This window comes from Paramacrobiotus metropolitanus, unplaced genomic scaffold (assembly GCF_019649055.1).
Source record: "Paramacrobiotus metropolitanus isolate TYO unplaced genomic scaffold, Prichtersi_v1.0 Parri_scaffold0000005, whole genome shotgun sequence".
In the NCBI taxonomy this organism is placed as follows: domain Eukaryota; kingdom Metazoa; phylum Tardigrada; class Eutardigrada; order Parachela; family Macrobiotidae; genus Paramacrobiotus; species Paramacrobiotus metropolitanus.
The window spans coordinates 2840710-2861219 of NW_026570225.1; the positions used below are offsets into that span (position 1 = coordinate 2840710).

The 20510-nt window shown below is 40.7% G+C and overlaps 5 protein-coding genes across 7 annotated transcripts; 2 read left to right on the forward strand and 3 right to left on the reverse strand.

The window, feature by feature from the left end:
- Positions 1-889: 889 nt before the first annotated feature.
- LOC129581383 (S-adenosyl-L-methionine-dependent tRNA 4-demethylwyosine synthase TYW1-like) lies at positions 890-5081 on the reverse strand. 2 transcript variants are annotated; one of them, XM_055472402.1, is made up of 12 exons: positions 4170-5081; positions 3959-4063; positions 3681-3875; positions 3496-3595; positions 3173-3276; positions 2997-3110; positions 2735-2905; positions 2373-2601; positions 1914-2227; positions 1733-1843; positions 1471-1635; positions 890-1311 (listed from the first exon to the last, which is right to left on the reverse strand). In XM_055472402.1, the coding sequence occupies exons 1-12, from the start codon at positions 4560-4562 to the stop codon at positions 1099-1101; spliced, it is 2214 nt and encodes a 737-aa protein (XP_055328377.1). In that variant the 5' UTR covers positions 4563-5081; the 3' UTR covers positions 890-1098. The 2 variants fall into 2 exon arrangements, with proteins under 2 accessions (XP_055328377.1, XP_055328378.1); XM_055472403.1 differs by having other exon boundaries at positions 4127-4379.
- LOC129581386 (ribosome maturation protein SBDS-like) lies at positions 4828-6740 on the forward strand. Its single transcript, XM_055472406.1, has 5 exons — positions 4828-5085; positions 5329-5458; positions 5827-6027; positions 6107-6274; positions 6386-6740. Exons 1-5 carry the CDS (start codon positions 4955-4957, stop codon positions 6509-6511), a joined length of 756 nt encoding a protein of 251 aa, XP_055328381.1. The 5' UTR covers positions 4828-4954; the 3' UTR covers positions 6512-6740.
- Positions 6022-9138, reverse strand: LOC129581384 (mevalonate kinase-like). Of its 2 annotated transcripts, XM_055472404.1 has the most exons (8): positions 8757-9136; positions 8528-8663; positions 7861-8065; positions 7368-7779; positions 7101-7217; positions 6781-6934; positions 6560-6710; positions 6022-6475 (listed from the first exon to the last, which is right to left on the reverse strand). In XM_055472404.1, exons 1-7 carry the CDS (start codon positions 8841-8843, stop codon positions 6592-6594), a joined length of 1230 nt encoding a protein of 409 aa, XP_055328379.1. In that variant the 5' UTR covers positions 8844-9136; the 3' UTR covers positions 6022-6475; positions 6560-6591. The 2 variants fall into 2 exon arrangements, with proteins under 2 accessions (XP_055328379.1, XP_055328380.1); XM_055472405.1 differs by having other exon boundaries at positions 6022-6710; positions 8757-9138.
- On the reverse strand, positions 9024-12271 carry LOC129581382 (melanotransferrin-like). The gene is given in 3 exon segments (XM_055472401.1): positions 9024-9149; positions 9676-11047; positions 11049-12271. Coding segments are annotated over 2 exon segments (2376 nt in total). The 5' UTR covers positions 12192-12271; the 3' UTR covers positions 9024-9149; positions 9676-9814.
- A 5796-nt stretch (positions 12272-18067) lies between these two features.
- Positions 18068-19551, forward strand: LOC129581042 (protein Wnt-16-like). Its single transcript, XM_055471890.1, has 3 exons — positions 18068-18465; positions 18779-18874; positions 19300-19551. The coding sequence occupies exons 1-3, from the start codon at positions 18258-18260 to the stop codon at positions 19398-19400; spliced, it is 405 nt and encodes a 134-aa protein (XP_055327865.1). The 5' UTR covers positions 18068-18257; the 3' UTR covers positions 19401-19551.
- The last annotated feature ends 959 nt before the right edge of the window (positions 19552-20510 follow it).

Consider the following 20510-nt stretch of genomic DNA (forward strand, 5'->3'; position numbering starts at 1 on the left):
CTCTTTAGTTGACCGAAGTAGAATCCTTAAGCTTTTTCTTATAATACATAGGCCTGTGTGCTGGTTGCAAATTTGTCGTTTTATCAGCGTATTCGTAGACTGTAGAGTAGTGCGTACTCGTGCTTCACGGCGACAATGTTGAGGATTTGATGTTTGGTTACAGTATTTAAATCTTTCACGAAAATGATTAAAGCGTTCATATTTGTACTACAGTTATAGTACAGTTATTCATAAGTACAGTTCTAGCACAGTTACTCATAAGTTGTCATAATGAATAAAATATCACTTATATATGAGCGTCATCATTAACGAATTCTTGTTTTGCAGTTATTTCCTGTTGGAACTCATACCCGAAAGTCCCAGAGCGGTCCAGAAACTGCAAGACGGCGAAATCTACAAAGCGATCGCCACTGCCTTACGTCAATTACACGGCGACGAAGGGCTTGCAGCACAGCAAAGTAACATGAGAGTAAAATATCTCAATCCGGAAACTGGAATAGTGTTCCTGCGTTCACGGCGAGGGCCGCATGAGATGGTGAAAGATGCTATGGGTCATATTAATCGGATCGGGAACTGTATCACAAAGGTGGCGATTATCCACATTTCCGGAACCATGCGATCATCGCAAAAATTCCTCGTGCGACACCACAGGAGAGAACTGCTGAAAATGTTGGCAGTGTGCCGTACTGAACAGCAGCGCGATGCGATACGAAAAGCGATGAATGGCTTGCTGGACAACGTCACCGGAAAGCCAGTCGAATCAGAGCGAATGGAGGTGGATTAGAAACTTGGTTTTGTGTAAATCTGCGCTTTTTTGTGTTTAGACATGCCCTTGTTTGTTGTTACTTCCGATCGAGCCAGTGTAATAAGTACATTGATGCAGTACCGGCTACTGTACCGCCTTTAACGCCTTATTTGGCCAAAATCCCCCTGAAAAAACTGTCAAGCATTTTTTTGTCTATGCACCAGTACAACAACAAAATCTTTTCTTCTCATTATCGATTAAATTGGTTTCTAAGGTAAACACAAAGTATGACTATGCACCAATCTGAACTGCTGACACAAAAGACCATAACACAAAGACCAACACGCGCATGATCAACATCCACTAACATCTTTTCGATTTTTACGGAAGAATCGAACTTCTTCCGGGTCAAAACCTCTCTCTTTGCACCCATACACCGCCCAGTACGGTGTTTTGGCCATGTAATTCTCTGACCTGAAAGTCTTCCCATGCTTCTGATATTCCTGGACCAGTTCATGGAATTTGTCGTAATCGATCCACGTCCACCATTCTCCATTCACTTTGAACTAACGAAACAAAAACAAAAAACCGATAAAAAAGACATTTTGTATGCTATTAAATCCCATCAGGTTTGATTCTTGAAAACATGAGATCTGACCCAATAAAAATTCTAACCGAAAGATTGTTAAAGCGAACAAACTAAAACATCATAGAACCGTGCATACCTTTTTGTCAGCCAAAAGCAAACAATTGGAATGTTCGTGTTCGGAGGCTATTTCGTAATTTGGTAGTAATTCTTCCATTTTTTTCACGAACGACATCACTTCTTCATGCCATGGCACATTTTCCATAGTCAAACCGCCTTTGGCATCTCCACAGTATGTAACGCCCTGTAATATGCATGGAATATTGCAACCATACAAGCAACTGTAATCCTTTGAAAACTACCAGATAATGAGCAAATCCAATGCAAGTAGCTGGGCTTACTTTTATTTCGATGAAATCGGGTTTTCCCAGATCCACTAATTTGGCATACCCTTCGATTTCACTAACATTAAAGGATTTGACCAAAGTTAAACGATAAACTGTCCTCTGGCCCTGTAATGAAAGAAAATCACAGTTTCACATGAAGTCTAATTCGGTCACGCATACCTTTATAGTACAGTACCTTTTCAGATAAAGCCTTCAGACTGTCGATGTAGCGTTCCCAAAAGTCTCCAAATAGGGGGCGGTCAATCTTTTTTAGGCTTTCTTTATTGCTGGCATCGATCGATACATATAGCTGCGTTACCGGCGATAGCGCACGAATGGCATCAGGAAACTGTGCATTTGTAACGAGGAACGTGGAGATTTTCCGGGCATGTAGCATCCGCACCAGTTCGTTTATTGCCGGATACATGATTGGTTCGCCCACAAGCGAAAGGGCGCAATGTCTGGGTTCCAGACCTTCATTAAACCTTTCCGTTTTCACCCCAGGTACACCTATAACGATGATCTGGAAAATCATGTTTATCCACCAAACTAACCGAAAATTTTTGCGTTACGATGATCGATCCTCGAAATATGCTCTCTACACAATAAACCATTTATTGCTTTTGTCAGCGATTATAATATGAGTACACTGCACCTTTAAACTGTTTGATCATTTGCATATGGTTATCCAAAGCTTCTGAGAAGATCTGCTCCGGGGGATCCATTTTCCACCGCCATTCCGTGCCGACAGGATTAGTATGGTGCCTCCAGCAGAATACGCATTTATTTGCACACGCCAAACTTGGTGTAGCCTCCATACACCGATGGCTTTCAATTCCGTAAAAGGTGTGCTTATAACAACCTCCTCTGCCCCGCAACATCGACTACAAAATGCAAGATAACAAGTGCCCACCAACTGAATTATGTACCTTTAGTAATAACTGTTTAATATAAAACAAAACACGGAGAGGGTAAAATACACTACCATACGTAATATTCTGATCTACCCGTACATACCTTAGTCCAGCGGCATAATTTTACTCCCGAATGGGATCCCACGATGCGATAGCCTTGCTTAGAAAGTGCTGCTCTCAGTTCAGGAGTAACCATTTCTTTAGCAACATTCGAATCATCGTTCTTTCGTATACGGCGAACTTTCGCACGACCATTCTCAAGCACGCGCGTTTTCTGTTTGAGAACAGAAGATATTGCCATCCATAATAAACGCATTATGCAATAAGCATAGCAATCACAACTGTACAAGTACATAGTTACACACCTTTGCACTGCTGATTTTGTCGGCCACATTTCCTAAATCTTCCAGATCCATAACTTTGCCATCTCCCGACTCATATCCATTTTCCTCTTCTTCGCTGGTTGTTTCAAACAGTTCCTGTACAATGTTTCTTATAAAATCAGATCATTCTCATTGTCAGCCCTTGTTGCGAAACTAACGTTGTCATCAATTAAGGATTCACTATCATTATCGCCGCCACTGTCGCTGCCGTCCAATCTTCGAAGGAACGTAGTCATCCACTGGCGGAAATCTTCGTGCATACCTGGCAAAAATTAAAACACAAGCGAAATGGATAAATGGTTCTCTACTTACAAAAAGAACATGACATTACCGGCATAACATAAACACCTAACAAAAGCATACTAATGAGGGAACACCGAACAATCTCTTCACCCCTTACAAAATTTCGTTTTTCTACCTCATCTTCGTTAGAAATTCATTTCCGCTACGGTACGGTAAAAAAACAATTTCTCACGGTTACCTCCATATTTGCTGGACACAACGTCCTCATCGCCCAGTCCCAGAGAAGAGATAGGAGCCGCAGACAAATTCAATAAATCTGCATATACAGATTTCGCCACCTAAAATATTCACAGTGTGATCCTGGAAACAAACTTTCAAAATGCGAGAATATTTTTTAACACACATTGCCAAACAAATAATTACCTTGTTGTAGTTTTTTCCATATGATGAATTACCCAACCCAAACACTGCAAACTTCATGTCCTTCAGGTAGCTTTTAGACACTCTAAAATCGTCGACTGTATCCTTTAACCACAAGGCAAACCATTTTGCCGAGGGAGGCGGCTCGCCGTCCGTCCAAGTTGAGAGAATGAAGACATGCGCGACATCAGCTGACAGCTAACAATGAAGACGTACGTCGTACATGCACATCATTACAATATCGCAATGACACCCGGCCAAATCAATGTTTCTTTACAAACCTCATTCAAAAATTTTTCAGGGTCCCAAGTTGATAAGTCGAGAATTTCACACTTCCGATTACTCACGTGCTCGTTCACTGCGCCAGCTAGCTCTTGTGCAAATTTCTGTAAACACACAGCCCTTATGTAAGTTATATGGACATGGAAATTTTAACCATTACAATTTACATGGTACACTCTACGTTCGTGAAAGGAACACTTTCCGGCATACTTTAGCTGTTCCACCTTCGGATCCGTAATAAATCTTCGCCTCTGCGAAGACTTTCTCTCCATGTGTTTTCAGTTCGTTCTTACAGCATATTCCCGAATCGCTTTCAGATTTGCAGACGCACTTTGCGGAAAAAAGCTTCTGCTGCGGTACTTCACGGTCTTCGTCAAGGGATTCACTGGTTTCTCCTGTGTCACTAGTTGCCGTTTTATCACAAACAGCTCCAGATGCACCAGCAGAAACAGTATTACCGGGCTCAGGATTGTTTGTCGGATTCTGCGCCGCGAGTTGGCGAAGATGATATCGTTTCAGCACAACTTGTACAAAATAACCAAACGCTGCAGTAAAAATAAACAGGGTGCAGTAGTCAATCAGGTACGACGCAATTTCCGACATATTGTGGGACCAACATCGACCAGATTCGCAATTCAGCGAAGAAAAAAACCACCAGATTAAAAACGGCGAAATATTCACGATCAAAATAACAAATTATGCGAACAGTTATCCGCACCCATAATGAAATCAACACTTACAAAAACTCAAAATTTGATCACAAGCAGAACCGCAACGAAAAACCAAAAAAAATTAATTGACTCCACCTCAGATTTCGTCTATTGGGCCACTTACCCAATGCAGTATAAACTGTAGCCTGTCAGTCATAGCCAAATGTTCCATATAAACCACAAATGTTTATTGTGTGAATACCAGCGGTTTTTGTTATTGGCGGGGATATTTCGTTTTTTTTTTAATAGAATTACTCCTATAAAAGTACCGGACTTTCGTTGGAAATGGCTACGATTTTTACCCCTACAAATCAGATACGACTCACAAATGTGGCTGTTGTTCGCATGAAAAAAGGTGGCAAAAGATTCGAGATCGCCTGCTATAAAAATAAAGTATTGTCGTGGAGAAATGGAGCGTAAGTTCTTTTAGGACTAGTTCTTTGAGCTTCTCATTGATAATTCTGATATTGAAAGTAATGATGATGTTAAATTGCATCCTGATTCATGGTTGAAATTGGTTACTGCGAAATGTGTGACGCACGGATGATAAACGTGCGTGAAAGTTTTACGGCAAATTCTCAGATTTGATCAGTGTTTTTTCGATCTAACCATATTTTGATCAATTTGATGTGAGATGAAAGTTGATTGTTTTGTTTCAGGGAGAAAGACATTGACGAAGTTCTTCAGACCCATACCGTGTTCACAAATGTTTCTAAAGGCGAATTGGCAAAGAAAGAAGATTTAGTGAAAGCCTTCTCCATAGAAGACCAAACAGAAATATGTAAACAGGTGAGTTAATTTTTTACTTTAAATTCTCACGGACTGTAATACGGTACATCTCGCAAGTACTCATAGACATATGACCGCGTACGACATTTCTTTAAACTGAAGCTGGATTTTTGCGCAAAATATCGCACTTCGTTTGTTTCAGATTTGAAGTTGATGTTTGAATTAACTTTTATGATTTTTATTTTTTACCCGATGGCGTAATAATGATAACTAATATTTTTCTGTTTTCAGCGCCAAGCAAAGGATTGCATGTGCTGTACTCGTATGCACGATGCAGTCTTTCGGATTCATTTTTCTTCTTTTACTGTTGCATCATATATCGCTCGATGTGATCATGTGAGTAAAACCGATAATATTTCCTTGTGCAGATACTGGCAAAAGGTGAACTGCAAGTGTCCGACAAAGAACGACAAGTGCAACAGGATGCCACTCTCAAAGAGATTGCCACGATTGTCGCCGATAAGTGCATAAATCCCGACACTAAACGTCCTTATCCCGTGAGCATGATTGAAACAGGCATGAAAGATATTCATTATTCTGTCAAACCCAACAAAAACGCTAAACAACAGGTTGGTTTTTTTACTTTCAATTTCCAAACATTCAGAAGTCAAGCATCACGTACTCAGTTACAGTAACTGTTTACACCAGGCACTGGAAGTGATCAAACAACTGAAAGAATCGATGAATATCGACAGGGCGCAGATGCGCCTGGCCATCGGACTACCGGCCAAGGATGCCAAGCGTCTTCAGGAAAAACTGACCAAGCTTGCATCAAAAGTCGAAGAAGAAAACTGGGCAGAAGGAGACTTACATGTGGTACGAATATTTCTGTGGTTCACTGATGCAGTCTAAAAATCCATAGGCGCGTACGCCTATGATATTGTTTCTTGATTTTACAAGGTTTTCGTCTGACTGACATTTTTGTAGGTATGCTTGATTGATCCCGGTGCTTTTCGAGCTGTGGACGAATTAATAAGGGCCGAAACAAAAGGGAAAGGCACTTTGGAAGTATTGAGCCTGAAAGACGTAGAAGAAGGAGAAGAGTTTATGTAACGCGTTCATATTTTTATTGTAGTGTTTGAAACCAGTTTTGATTCTCACAAGTTTTTTAGTTCTTGAAAGGTTCAGTGTAGTTAAGTAACGGAGTGAAAGAGAATTCCCGGTCCTCCGATATCCGCAGTCAGAGGCCGAAAATCCATTTTTCGAAATTCCGTCATGAGAGATTCTCGAAGATGTTCGAATTTCACAATATCTGCCGAAAATAAATCGGGTTAGTTTCTGTCTTCCGCGAAACCACCAGTTTCTGTCTTCCGCGAAAATACCTGGATCAAAAAGTACAAGAGCACAGCCGCCACCACCGGCACCAGTTAATTTGGCTGCTTGTCCCCACTTCTGTGCTGCAGCACATATAGCGTCCAAAGCCGGGTGGCTCACACCCAAAGCGCAGAGAAGATGGTTGTTCATCGTAATCAGTTCCTGGTCAAGGAAAAACATGCAATTTGTATTTTTAAAAATGTATTTGTATTTTTAAAAATTACTTTATTTTATTTGTATGCAATTTTGTATTTGTTACAAAAGTGTTATCAGGCTACAGATTAGAACCGGCAAAATCATGGATAAAAGTAGTGTACAGAGCACTTGCCGAAAGAACTTCGTATTCTTCCGCGGTAGGTGCACCAGCTCCATGTTGTAGAATCTGATAGGCCATGTTCGATACTCCATCGATGGAATCCAAAATGGGATCGATTACATCTGGGTACTAAAAAGCACCAGTTAAAAAACCATGCTAATAACCTGTAACATTTTTCACGAGGGAAGCCAAAGCAAACTCTCTAAATGGCGGCCATAACCAAAAAAATTTGTACAAGAAAAAGAAACTGGCTCACTTTATAACAAGACGGAAACTTACTAACTTTCGGCGTCGCTGCACTAAATCAACCATTTTTTTCGTGTCTCTCTGAATTAGCGTGTCCACCAAAACAACATCCAGCTTCAATCGGCATGGTATTCTGGTCATTTCGCGATTGTGGTACTTGATAATGCCTCCGTAAGTGCTAACGGTATTATCAACACCGGATGCGTTTCCATGTATGATTTTTTCCATGAGAAAAGCCCAGTGATTAATCAGAGCCAGCTGGTCGGGCAGCGGCGTAGCTTTTCCGGAAATACCATCAAACAACTTTGGATCACACGCGATAATGTCAAAATACTGCAGCAATGCCGCCGAAATACAAACAGAAAACGCCGCCGATGACCCCAGTCCAGCGCCGACAACGATGTCGGAAGAAATGCAAATTGATACCGACGGAGGTACATTCCGCCTGGAACAGTAAACGACGTTGTCAACTTTCTTAACACCAGCAGACGGCCTTCATTATTTGTGGTCAAATGTTGTCACGCACCGCTTGAGCTTGCAAAGCTTGACAAGAACATAGAAGAAGCTTGCAAGCGCTACTTGCTGTTTTGAATCCAATGCTCCTCCCCTGGTTCCATTGCTTTTAGCTTCGTTTTCTCTGGACTGGAAAGATCCGAGAAAGCTTCCGATCCTCGCCAAAAGTGGCTCATCCAACACTGTTTCCGGACCTTGTTCGTCGACCTGAGCGGAATCTGCATTACAACAAAATAATTAATACAGTCCGCCGAGGCGCCACGACAATTTGTTTATATTTAAGTGAGTATTATTTACTAAAAATAGAACAATAAATTAACAAAAACAATTAATAATACTTCGAAAATTAGAAAGTAATGTTCCAGCAAGAGTATTTGTAAAATCGAGGGCTAATCAAGGATACTGCAATCAAGAATGATCGGAAGGTGCCCGCTGCGGTTTCGCTAAGGTTTTTCAAACACTTTGTGCATTAGTAAATAAAACAGTAGAGTATTAAGTAATGATATAACTCTTTCACAGTTTTCAGTAAATCAGTTTTTTCTCTACGATAGCCGATGGGTAATCGTAATTTTCACTTTCTAACCGCCATTTTCAATTCTTAGTTTTAAAGTAATGCGCAGAAATGTAATATGCATAACCATGCTCAAAACACATGTTTTGTATGCAGAAGGCCTGCCTACCTATCAGCTGCGGAAAATCCAGTACGCTCCAACTACTTTTTTCCAGAAATCGCTCCATCGAAAACGATATTTCGTTGTTAACGGTTTCATGCAAATCCAGGCGCGTACGCAGTCCCAGGCTAATAGCTACTGCAGCCTAAAAAACATTTTCACTAATTGCGAATTCATTTTCAAGGAGCTTGCCAGCTTGGATATGTTGGTATCAGCAGAACTCACTGACGACACTTACCTTTTGGAATACTACGGCGTGTTCTCCGTGCAAAATAATTTTGCCTGGTGAGCTGACTCGAATGTGCTTTCCCGAATCTATAGCCATCGCTGCGCTACCACTTACCACAAATTAAAGAAAATAAAAACTGTTGTTGTTGCTCGAATGCAACAAACTTTCCTGTGTTTAAAAATCAAAAAATGCCCAACACAGCTGCATTTTCGCAGCGGCATCAGTTAGACTAGCCGCCGATCGATGCGCAGTTTCCAACGTGTACCCATGACATTCGGCAGTCCACTTCCCAAAGGATGAAAGATTAAAACGTATTTCTTTCATTCTATCAGATCGGACTTTGAAATCTTTAGCAGTTCCCAATCACCGGTCTCTGTGATGGCTGCGCACCCATAAAGTACACTAAACATACAGCAAAGAAATAATTATAGATACAAGTCATACTATATAAATACGTATGAAGGATCTGTGGTAGAAGTGTGACGGAGACATGACACAGCAAAATCTGACAATTCAGTAGAAATACTATTTTATGCACTTATTGTTTATTTGTACAATTACGTTAACACGGAAACCGAAAATAAGTTATTCCCGTTGATCAGAATGTACGTACATGCCTACATGCATGGTATAATATATTATTGTCTGATGCAATGGCTTACTCAAGATCACAGATTCCGAAAAACGATTACAGTAAATTTAAAATGCGACAGGCAGCGAACAGCGAACAGAATTCCTGGAGTGTTCCAGGCTGCAGTCACTGCCGGTTTGGCGGCAAATAAATGTAGTCTTAAAAGCCTCCTCCGGCTCGTATCTGTACTAGGTGATCTGGTTGTAAATCTTCTCTATCGCACTAGCTTCTTATTCTTTCTCTGCTACAGATTTTTGAAATTCACAAAAGTCAAAACCCACAGGATATAGACCTTACCGTTAATGGAGTAACACAACATCTGCAAATTTAGGCAGTCGAACAATCGAACAACAGAAAAAATTTCCTCCAGCAACAAACGCCGATCGAAGTGTATGTAATCAGAGAGTCCAGCAAATACAACCGGTATAATAAGTATTCAAAGGTTAAACAATAAACTATCATTCGTATAATAAAGTTGCATGTTAAACATAAAATGGAACATACACGCAACAACCACCCAGATTTCGCACAGTAAGAAATTGCTGCCAAGCCGTGCAGCTCCAGCACACTGAGCTCGTTTTAGTAATCGTATAAAATCCTCTCCCAGGTAACTCTCAGCACTCCTGTTTTCCAATGGAATAGGCAAAAGCCTTGTTGTGGCATCCGAAAAAATTAAATCCTGATTCAGTGAACCATAGCTCTGGAACAGACTAAAGTCATCACCGCGCATCGTTGAGCCGAAATATTTTTGAGCGTAATCCAGAAGCAGGATATACGATTCCACTTCCTTTTGACCACGCGATCGTGCCGTCAACAAAGCATTTGTTGGTACGCGACCAATATTGCACTTTTTGAAATCAGAAATGCTACCGCGCGTGCCATCAGTGCACAAGAGCTGATAATCCTGTGACACTAACGCCCGTGACCAAGTCCGCATATTTCTCCCATCCGTGTTAGCTCTTGGGATCCCGTGAGGCACAAACGCCACGTGTCCGCCTCCCTCTGCTAAACATTTAAATGCTCCATTCGAACCAAAATAGGGTTCGCTTGGATTCCTGGCACAATAATTTTCCCCGTCCCCCATACAAAGGTCACACAAATTCTCTAAATGCATTACACTCCGGTAGTGGGCGGTATTCAATGCTCCCGGTGCGCAGGCCTTTTCGAAAATTTGCGATATCTGGTAAGCGAGGTCCTGACAGTCGTATGCCAGTCGGACGCGATGTTGCGTAATCAAGAAATTAATAGGGTACGCCCAACCGACCGCACCATACACCTGGCCATGGCAAGTTCGCCGTCCCCGCAGATCTAACAAACTAGTGGTCAAATCGGTTCGTTTCACCACAGCCACCGCGTAAAAAAATGGTTCGGGGTCATCGTGAATTTCGTGCATAAACGGTATTAATCCGTACATCCTCCCAGCCAAATGCGTATCGGCGGCATCGGCTGCCATTACATCCGCGTATCCGCTGGATATTCGCTGCATGCAGTCCCAGTGATTACGCGCCAAAATGCAGATGAGATCTGGTTTGATATTTATAGTGCTCAGCGCGGTTTGCAGCGTCTGACATTTTTCTAATTCTTCCGGGCCGGTTACACAAAATCGCATTCTCTGAAACGGACACAACTTCGCGCCTGCAGCCAGTTCAAAAAGGTCCGGCCCTAAAAAACTGCTTCACATTTTGTTCAGCCGGCGAAAAGATGCGTACACTGGACAGGGCATCCGACCACATCAGATCCGTACCATTGTACTTCCGCTCGCCGCTCTGTGGATGCCTATCACTATGTATTTGCGGCGAAAGTTTTGTTAGATTGAAAATAAACTGTTGGAGAAAAGTTCGCTCGGCCGCAGATTTTGACGAGCTGGTAACAAAAGCATTTCCAGGAAAACTGCCCCAAGAACACACTGATGCCGTGGTCAAGGGCGCAGTCCGGCCGTTTACGCAAAGGAACCCAAATTCGGATGCTGTCAGTGGTGGCAGTTTCAGGGCTATATCCGCACTCAAGAAAGCTACGTCGCCGGTACCGTGAACCAGGCAGTTGAGAGCTCCGTCATTGCCGCCACTGAAATCGCTAATGCACTGATTATCGGCCGAACAGCGTTGACACAGTGAAACAGGGTTGTCAGCTCTGGGATTTATCCAGCGCGATAAAGCGTCCGGTACACAACTCGGGCCGAAAAAATCCGCTGCCGTTTTTACCAAACTATTGCAGTCTTTCATTACGACGTCCAAGATGGATTCGTCCGATGTGATCATCTGCACTAGACGGGTAACCGGAATTGTGAAGCCGGCTAGAGATGTCGCACTCGGACTGCACAGAGATCTGTTTCGCAGTTCACCGATGGATGAAACAGTATTCCGCCGAATTAGCACCACAGCATCTTTGCTGCTTCTGCCACCGGATTCTTCAATAGCGATGGGAATAATCCCTTGGAGATTCCCGGCAAAGAATAGTTCACCGGCTTCCATTGTCGTGATGTCTGCCTCACCATTTTCAATAGCAGAAGCGCATTCTGGTTTTCCTGTTCTTAGAATGCAGACGAATTTGTATTTCAACGGTTCTAATTCCTTTAAAACCGAGGTATCAATGGCTTTGAGTAGGTCTGCACACTTTTTGAGTTCGGCCAGGGACGAGGCGCACCAGAAAACTTTTGCATCTGAGCCTAACTTACTACGCTGAGCGGAACGATCGTACTCCACAAATTCTGCGCAAGCCGGCATCAATATTCCCCATAATAAACCTGATAACAAAAGGCAAAAGCAAATGCGAATGAAAATGTACATATCATGTAAAAAAGATGCATGCACCATGCAGGTTCAATCAATATTTCCATAATTCTTTGCGTCACAGCGCTCTCTTAAGCTAAATTATAACCAAGAGAAAGGACATGATCAACACAGAAAATAAGTAAACAAAATGAAAATATAATTTTTCTGGCGGAGCACTCATTCAACGTGCAAATGCCAACGCTACCGTTGTATTACTAGTACTAAAATCCAGATACGGTATCGCACTGGTCCGGTGCCTTCTTGCAGTGTGTTGAATGTATACTGATAGCATGTCTTTATTATTTACCAACCTGAATGCAAGAGTACGCTGAGTGCTAATTTACATTTTAATGACCATCCACTTTGTTACACGTACACAAAGTTCTTTAAAGCCGAAAAGTAAGGAAGTTTTACTGCATAACTGATCTCAAGGACATCTACCGCCGTAATAAACTTTTTTTCACTTACTGTGTTTCGATTGCCTTCAGCCGTGTTCAAAACTACCGTACAAAATGAACGCTTTTACTGATTGAACGATTTCTCTCTTATTTCGGCTGTTTGAAAATAAATCATATTAAATTTGTTGACTTATTACTCAAAAACACATTGACTTAACTCTGGTGTTTTCATCAAAGTTGTACAAAAGTATTACTGTACTGTACGGTGATTTTGCTGATGCTCATTTGAATTAATTTGGAATGACACTATGATACTGCTATTTGACAATCGATACTGACCGTGAGTGCAGGGTGGCCGGTGGTCACAGCACAATGATTTTCACTTGCTGGTTAGACGGCCTTATAGTCAGTTTGAGTCGTGATAGCTTATGGTTAGCCTAAAATTATCTTACAATTTTGACAGGCTACCGTCATTTAAATGTTGCTTCCAAAATATTTTAGTTTCAATTAAAACGCCTCCTTGAAGATTAAACTTGCAGTTAGTATACATATATGTGTAGCAATATTTCACCTGCAGCTGACGTCCGCCTGTAGAGCGTTTGGTCACGATGTACACTGTATTATCACGCGTCACTGCGTGTGCTGATTGTGCTCTCCTTCTTATAAAATTAAATTTGCATTTTTTACAACACGATACTCACTGTACTCGTATGTTTAATTGCTACCGAAACGGAATAACCGCTCTCTTATTTTGACTGTTAAATAAACAATGTCATGTAAGAATTTTCAGAAGACAGTTAATAGAAAAATTCATTACTAGTATGAATAATAAGTTCTTTTTAGAACACCTGTTTTTCGTTGTGATGTGGAGTAGAATATGTACATATACATATCCTGCTGTTATGCTTAATTAACAATAAACCAGAAAAAGATCGAAAAACGTTATCGTTTAAGATCGATGTGGTAGGCAAACCGCTATAAACTATCGCACAACAAAAGACATGACCTCGCTTTTGTGTGGATAATTCATAAATGAAAGAGAACGTAAATGGGTTAATCGAAGCCGACTTTATTCCATCTGTAGCGAAGTAAACAACCATTCTATACATGACCATTTAAGTGAGTAATAGCTCTATTCCCATCCTCGTGATAACTCGGGTTACGATTGCCGATACAGGATTATCACACCTCAAATAAAGTCGTGCTGCAATAAAACTTAGAAAAAGAAGCCGACTGTACGATGCCGCACTTTAAGTCGAAAACATATCTGTACATGAGTAGCACACAGTAGCAACTTGACATACCACCCAAATTTATTCGTTACATTCAAAAAATTGTATTTCCTTAGAACAAGGTTGACAAAATACCTTATTTAATTATTGCCATTCAAACAAGTGTGCACTGATGCAAATTATTAATTACAAGATACTCGCACATTATGCAGAATTTACCGATCAGCGCAATCGCGTCATTTGCAACAGTTATATATCAAAATGGGAAGGCAAATATAATTCATCCAGTCATACACAGAAAACCAATAATAAATCAACATGTGGAAAATATTCGCGCTTATTATAACAATAATTCTTAAATGGAATATCTCCAATACTGATCACAACCAGGCAATAGGTACATATGTAATTGTCCCTGGGAACCATGCAATGTCGACCGATGACGTATGGCAGTCCACGTCCGTTCCGCGGCTACCATTGGCCGGTCGGCTAATGTAATGGGGAGCGGAGTGTTATCAATTTGGACAAGTCCGCTTCTACGGGACGTGTCATACTATTAACTTGCATATGAATAATATTATTTAGCGTATGCATGACCTGTACGGGAGAGCGCTTTACGTGCTTACATTTTACACGGAAAGGAACGACTTGCGACTTGTAGTTTTGAGTTAGTAATAACCATGTGGCCCGGACGTGCACTTTTAGTTTTTGCAAAAGTCTTTTGAACACGTAGCTTGGGTTTTAAGAAGTCTGCCTGTTTTGAGATGGAGTGCTGTTTTTTAATGTTTTTGTTCGCAGTAATAAAGTTATGAGAATTTAGTCGAAGCTGTGCATAATGGGATCTTCAATATACCGCCCATTTTATAACCTTTTGTGGTTGAACGGTGTCCGCTTTTCCTTCGCATCTTTAACTACGTGGATGTGAGTTTTACGCAATAAGTACATTGTATAAGACAGTAATTATAGACAGTAACAGACAGGATCTAGAAGTATAATCAGCTGCTTGCTGAATTCTTTCATAATCCACTTACACCTCCAAATGGAACTGGACCGTTTAATTGAGATTTGAGCCGTTTACTTACTTGTACATCACAATCATGTGAACAGTTGTTGTAAAAAATCAGAGACAATTTTCAATAACAAAACCTTTGTGCAATAATTATCGAAGTTTACTATCAAGAATTTGCTATAGTGTGCGGTGTAATCGTGTGAACAAGGCGGATCAGCATTTTTTTCGAATTACAGGTATTTAGGGCTTATCAGCAGCAGCCTTAACACCGGAAACGACCCCGGAGTGGTTTCGTTACCAAAGCAAGATAGCTTTATCCCTCCTCGTTTTCCGTTTCGCTCCACTACAGTGATCCCTGTGAACACCGGCAAGGATGAGAGAAATATATTGTCTACGGAGGAATGGTGCGATTCCATCCGCGGTCTTGTGGAACACCAAGTGTCCCTGTGCAAAAGGAGTCCTGCAGTCTTTAGGCAAATCAGTTATGCTGCCAGACTGACCCTGCAAGAATGCCAGCATCAGTTCCGCAACGAAATATGGAACTGCAGTATTGCTGGCGACAAGCATATTTTTCATAAACAGTTGCTCAAAGGTAAACTGAAAAACTTGCATACATAAAGCGTTTACGCGCATAGTACTTAAGTATACTTATTTAACTGCGCACCTTATAATTTTGTTTCTGATGTGTGATGTAATTTCTAATAATGCGCGATGTAGGCGTAGTGTAAATATGTATTGTTTGTAAAAATTGCTTAAGCTGTAATTTGTGTAATTGAATATTTTGTAGGTACTAAAGAAACGGCATTTATTACGGCGCTCTCAAGCGCCTCACTGGTAGAAGCAGTCGTTCGGGGATGCAGTTCTGGAAATATCGGAAACTGTTCATGTGATAATCGCTCGCATATCAAGTCCTTATCCGGCACCGAAGCTACCTGGAAATGGGGAGGATGTAGCGAAAATGTTGATTATGGGTTGGCTTTCGCGCGGCAGTTTAATGATGCACCTGAAGAAGTCAAGAGGCAGGATGCACGAAGTGTAAAAGATGCCATGCATCTTCACAACAAAGCTGTGGGAAGAATAGTAAGCCAAGTCAACATTTACAAATAGATTAAAATGGGCGTTAATTCATGAACTATAAAATGTAATGCTGCTCGTAGCGTTAGTGTAACAGCAACAATAAGATCCCAGTTTTAACTGTGCCAGAACTATTATGGTATAATTACTATGCCGATACGAGCACACTACTCGTACATCGTTATAGCATTTCAAGAGCTGTGGTATGTTCGATAACTAAAATAATGCCGGTTGCACTGTCACCTGCGCTGTGTACCGCACACACTACGAGTACTGAAAATTGCAGTCGTTGCTTTTTTAACTGTTGCTGTGAAAATAGACGACTTGTACTATTGCTGACAACAATCGAGAGGACACTGCACAATGAAAGGAGTGACCTGCCTTTTCATTGGTTTCTGAAAGGTTGCACTCAATGGTCCTCCTAAAAATTTTTTGCTGTTTTGTAGCGTTATGGCTTCCATAATTTCCATTTATAATTTTAAAGCAAATGTACAAAAAATTTTCGTTACGAAAGTTTCGTTCGTTTCGAATTAGGCTATTCGAAAAAGTCTGGCTAGTAATTAAATACATGAAAAATAATGTTGTCGAGATATAGTTATAATATTCCGATAAAAACAGCTTTCCGTCTCAATTATGATTATGTAACAAAGAATTTCTGTTGCAATCACTTTTACGGGAACTAAGTTTGAAAGAACGGTCATATACTGATTGTAAACGCCTCTCTAGTCCCAGATCTACTCCGGGTTTGCGAGATTTAACAGATGCTTAAAGAGTTGACTCGTGATCAGTGCCGCATCTGTCACCGTGACACCGATATAATCACATCGGCACTTCGGATTCTTTATCAAATGGTATTGAATTTGTTTCAGTCTGTTAGTGCCTTCACAGGAAGTTATAATTAGTTGTTAAAACACCGTTCTAGTTTATGGATCGTAGATACAGTTAAATATTTGTTTTCCGCATCATTATAACTGTTTAATTGAGCTCAGCGGTAGAGTTTTGAAGGGATCGGTAAAGGTAGACAGAAATACTCAGCCGCATTTTCCATTCAGCAGAACATATAGTAATATCGTAAAACGCGCGCGCAACAACTCATCAATCACACTCGCGTCACGCTGGTCAGTGGTCATATACCTGGGCGGCCAACAGTACACATATGTTTCGTTTACTTTCTCATTCCTTAGGAATGTTGTATTTCCCGTTGGCGTAAGGCGGAGACATGCTAATAGCGCAGAACCCAGCTGGAAAACCGTTTACTACATGCTACGCAGCTATAATGTGGCATTAAACACAACAAATTTCCCTTAATGATCTTTCTGCATTATCTGAAGCGAAGTAAAGATTTTCTGTGGGTCACAAAAGCGAAATGCCATTTTATTCCGAGCGTTCTGAAATTTATGGTAATGTCGATCGTTAACGCCATTTGTTCGACACTCTGTGACCGATTTCAGCACCTATGGCTTGAAAAAGAAGAAACTTAACTCAGCGGTATTCATTCCTTCCAGTAATTAGCTGCAATAAAATTGCTGTAAAACTTTGCATCAGACTTTGGAAAACAAAAGAATGTGACCAGTTCTTCAGTATTTCAAGAAATAAATTCTGGTTAAATACACTGTTTACAAAATTAATGTTGTATTTATACTCTAACAGTCTAACCATAAAATTGGCAGTTTTACTGTTAGGACTATTTTGCTGGAAAAAAATTTGGACGTGCTGGAAATCTTATAGAAAAGGACGAAACATGTAGCACTATGTTCATCCACTAACTGCGTCTCTGATTGTATTATCACTCCACCAGTTTTTTTGCTTGCACAAAAACTACTTGCTTTTTACAGGTATTCCGACAGTTCATAGAAAAAAAGTGCCGATGTCACGGTAAGCTATAATTCCAAACTAATGGAAGTCGTTTAAATTAAGCTGGAGAAGTAATGCAGGGCGGTTACAACAAAAAGTATTACTGTAACAATATTACAATAATTACTAGCAGTACGAAGCACGTATGTATGTTCAACACAATATTATGATCATTTAGAAGAGCTGTTATGGGGAACCTTGTTTTTGAACCTGCTGTACTTATAGTAACAACTAACTGAATTCGATCCTTCCCCTGTTTCCTGATTATAATGCACGCCTCAGCTAGCTCTGATTCTTCATGAATTAACGCTAGAACTACCTTATGTACCGTACAGTTCTCTATAAGTTTCTTGTACGCATACCGTAGTCAAGTACAGCACTTTCTGCCATGGCAGAACATTTACATATACGACGTATTGTATAGCATTACACTTGTCTACTTTTTTACTGTTTTCTGTCCTTTCGCTAGCCGGGCTATTGCTGCACTGAATTAGATGTTAAAGACTGTTCTTGTGCAACAGGTGTCAGTGGATCTTGCGAAATGCGTACGTGCTGGAAACAGTTGTCCAGTTTCCGCAACATTAGTACCGCTATGAAATCGCGGTACGACAAGGCTGTGCCGATTGCCAGAAAGTTTAACGGCAAGCTTAAAAGAAAAGGCAAAGCGAAAAAGAAAGGGCCGATTTCCTTGGATAGCCTGGTGTATCTTGAAAGGTCACCAAATTACTGCAAACTGGATTATGCAAACGGTAAGCTGGAAATGTGCCTGGATTTGCTTTCTTGCAACTTGAAGTGACGTCCATAAATTACGTAACGCCAAAAATCGCCAATTTTGGCTTCCTTCTCCCCAGGCGTAACGCTTAATTTTGGTCACCAATGCGTTACGTAATTTATGGAGGCCGCCTAATTAAAGTAGGCTACAGTTAGTGATGACCTGATGCGCATTTGCAGTACAACTTATTTATTGAGCATTTACAGGTACAATAAAATTTAATTATTTGGTTACTATCTTTGAAGTCAGATAGGATCATACCTGGCAAAAACGTTGTCTTTGATATTCAGGAATTCGTGGGACATCGGGTCGCACCTGCAATGCGACGTTTAATGGTCCGGGAAGTTGCAATTACGTTTGCTGCAATCGTGGACACCAAACCCAAGGTAGGTAATACAAAGGTGACCGGTTAAGCAGAAATGAGTATTGTAACAAAGATACTTACTGTAAATGTACGGTCCTAAATTTACGGCTTGCTAATTTACGCAGATACTTGCTGTTTTACGATAAAATAATAATAGTTTCGTTTCTAATAATTTCCATAAAATTTTGGGTGTAGCAAGTAGGCTACAGTTAGTGATGACCTGATGCGCATTTGCAGTACAACTTATTTATTGAGCATTTACAGGTACAATAAAATTAATTTATTGAGCATTTACAGGTTTCGGACGTAAGAATACGGTTTGAGAAGCGTAGAGTCTTTTCTACGAGTACATTGTTAACCAGCAAGCGTTTAGATTAAGTTGGCTGAGAGTTCTTGATCGTGTACAGATAAGGATCAGATTATCTGAAGCAAAATTTTTTATTCTAGTCGTTCGGAAAATTGAAAGATGCTACTGCAAGTTCATCTACTGCTGCAAGGTGGAGTGCAAGGAATGCAAGACAACAAAAGAGATCAGTACTTGCAATTAATTAAATGATTTTGTTCTAATCTCTCCGTTCGCTGCACTGACAATGTGAATTAAAGCTGCTAACGTAAATTAAGCTGCAAGCATGCGGCACAGTAAGTGCGAAACATAAGTACATAGGCAGATTGAATGTATCGCTTCTGTACGCTCATATTAAATTTACGGGTTGATTAAAACGTTTTGGTTGTAAATTTCGACAAGTACAGATATATTTTGCAAAACTATTGCTACAATACACTGAATACACTAAACTTGTTCTGTAATCGATAACGTCCTCTGACTATACCCGAACTATGTCCGGTTGGAAACTGCATTTGGTCACAAGAACAGTTTCCCATAACACTGTAATGCTAGGGCCACACTTCAAGTGCGATGCAAATTTCATCGAACTTTTTCCTTCGCACAGTTCGAAGCTTTTCTTCGCACCAAAAGTGCGAGGTGCGAACCGAAGAAAAGTTCGAACAAAATTTGCTTAAAATGTGAGCACTCACACTTCATCGAACTTTTAAAATAAATTGAGACTAGCTCCGCCTTGAGCAGGCCATGAGCGCAGAATTTACGGGATTCAGGTCGAGAGCCACAGCATTTTGCAGTAAATTTATAACCGGCCAAAATCTTGAATATTGTTAGGATAATAAGATAACCCGTAATAATATTCTCACTCCGAACTGAATTCTTCCCCGGAAAAATGCGTCCAAACATTCTGCCAAAAAAACGTTTGTTGTTGACCATTCTGCTGTCTAGCGTTTTGATCTCGCGCCATTTCGCCAAAAAATCCTCACGAAAATTTCATGTGCGAGACATTAATATTAATCGGGGCATAAATGGAGAGTTTGCCATTCTGATAAAAGATCTCCGTCAACACGATCCTCAGCGGCATTTCAATTACTTCCGCATGTCCCGCTCGACATTTGACATCCTTTTCAACAAATTAAAACATGGACTGGCTCGCTGTCAAACTCACAAATATCCTATTAGTCCTGAAGAACGGCTTGCGCTAACGATAAGGTACGGTACACATACATAATTTTATGCATTTACGTAAAATTAACCTTGTTTCACTGTAACCTGTCAACATCTACTGTACGTCAAAGTTGTATATATAGATATACGT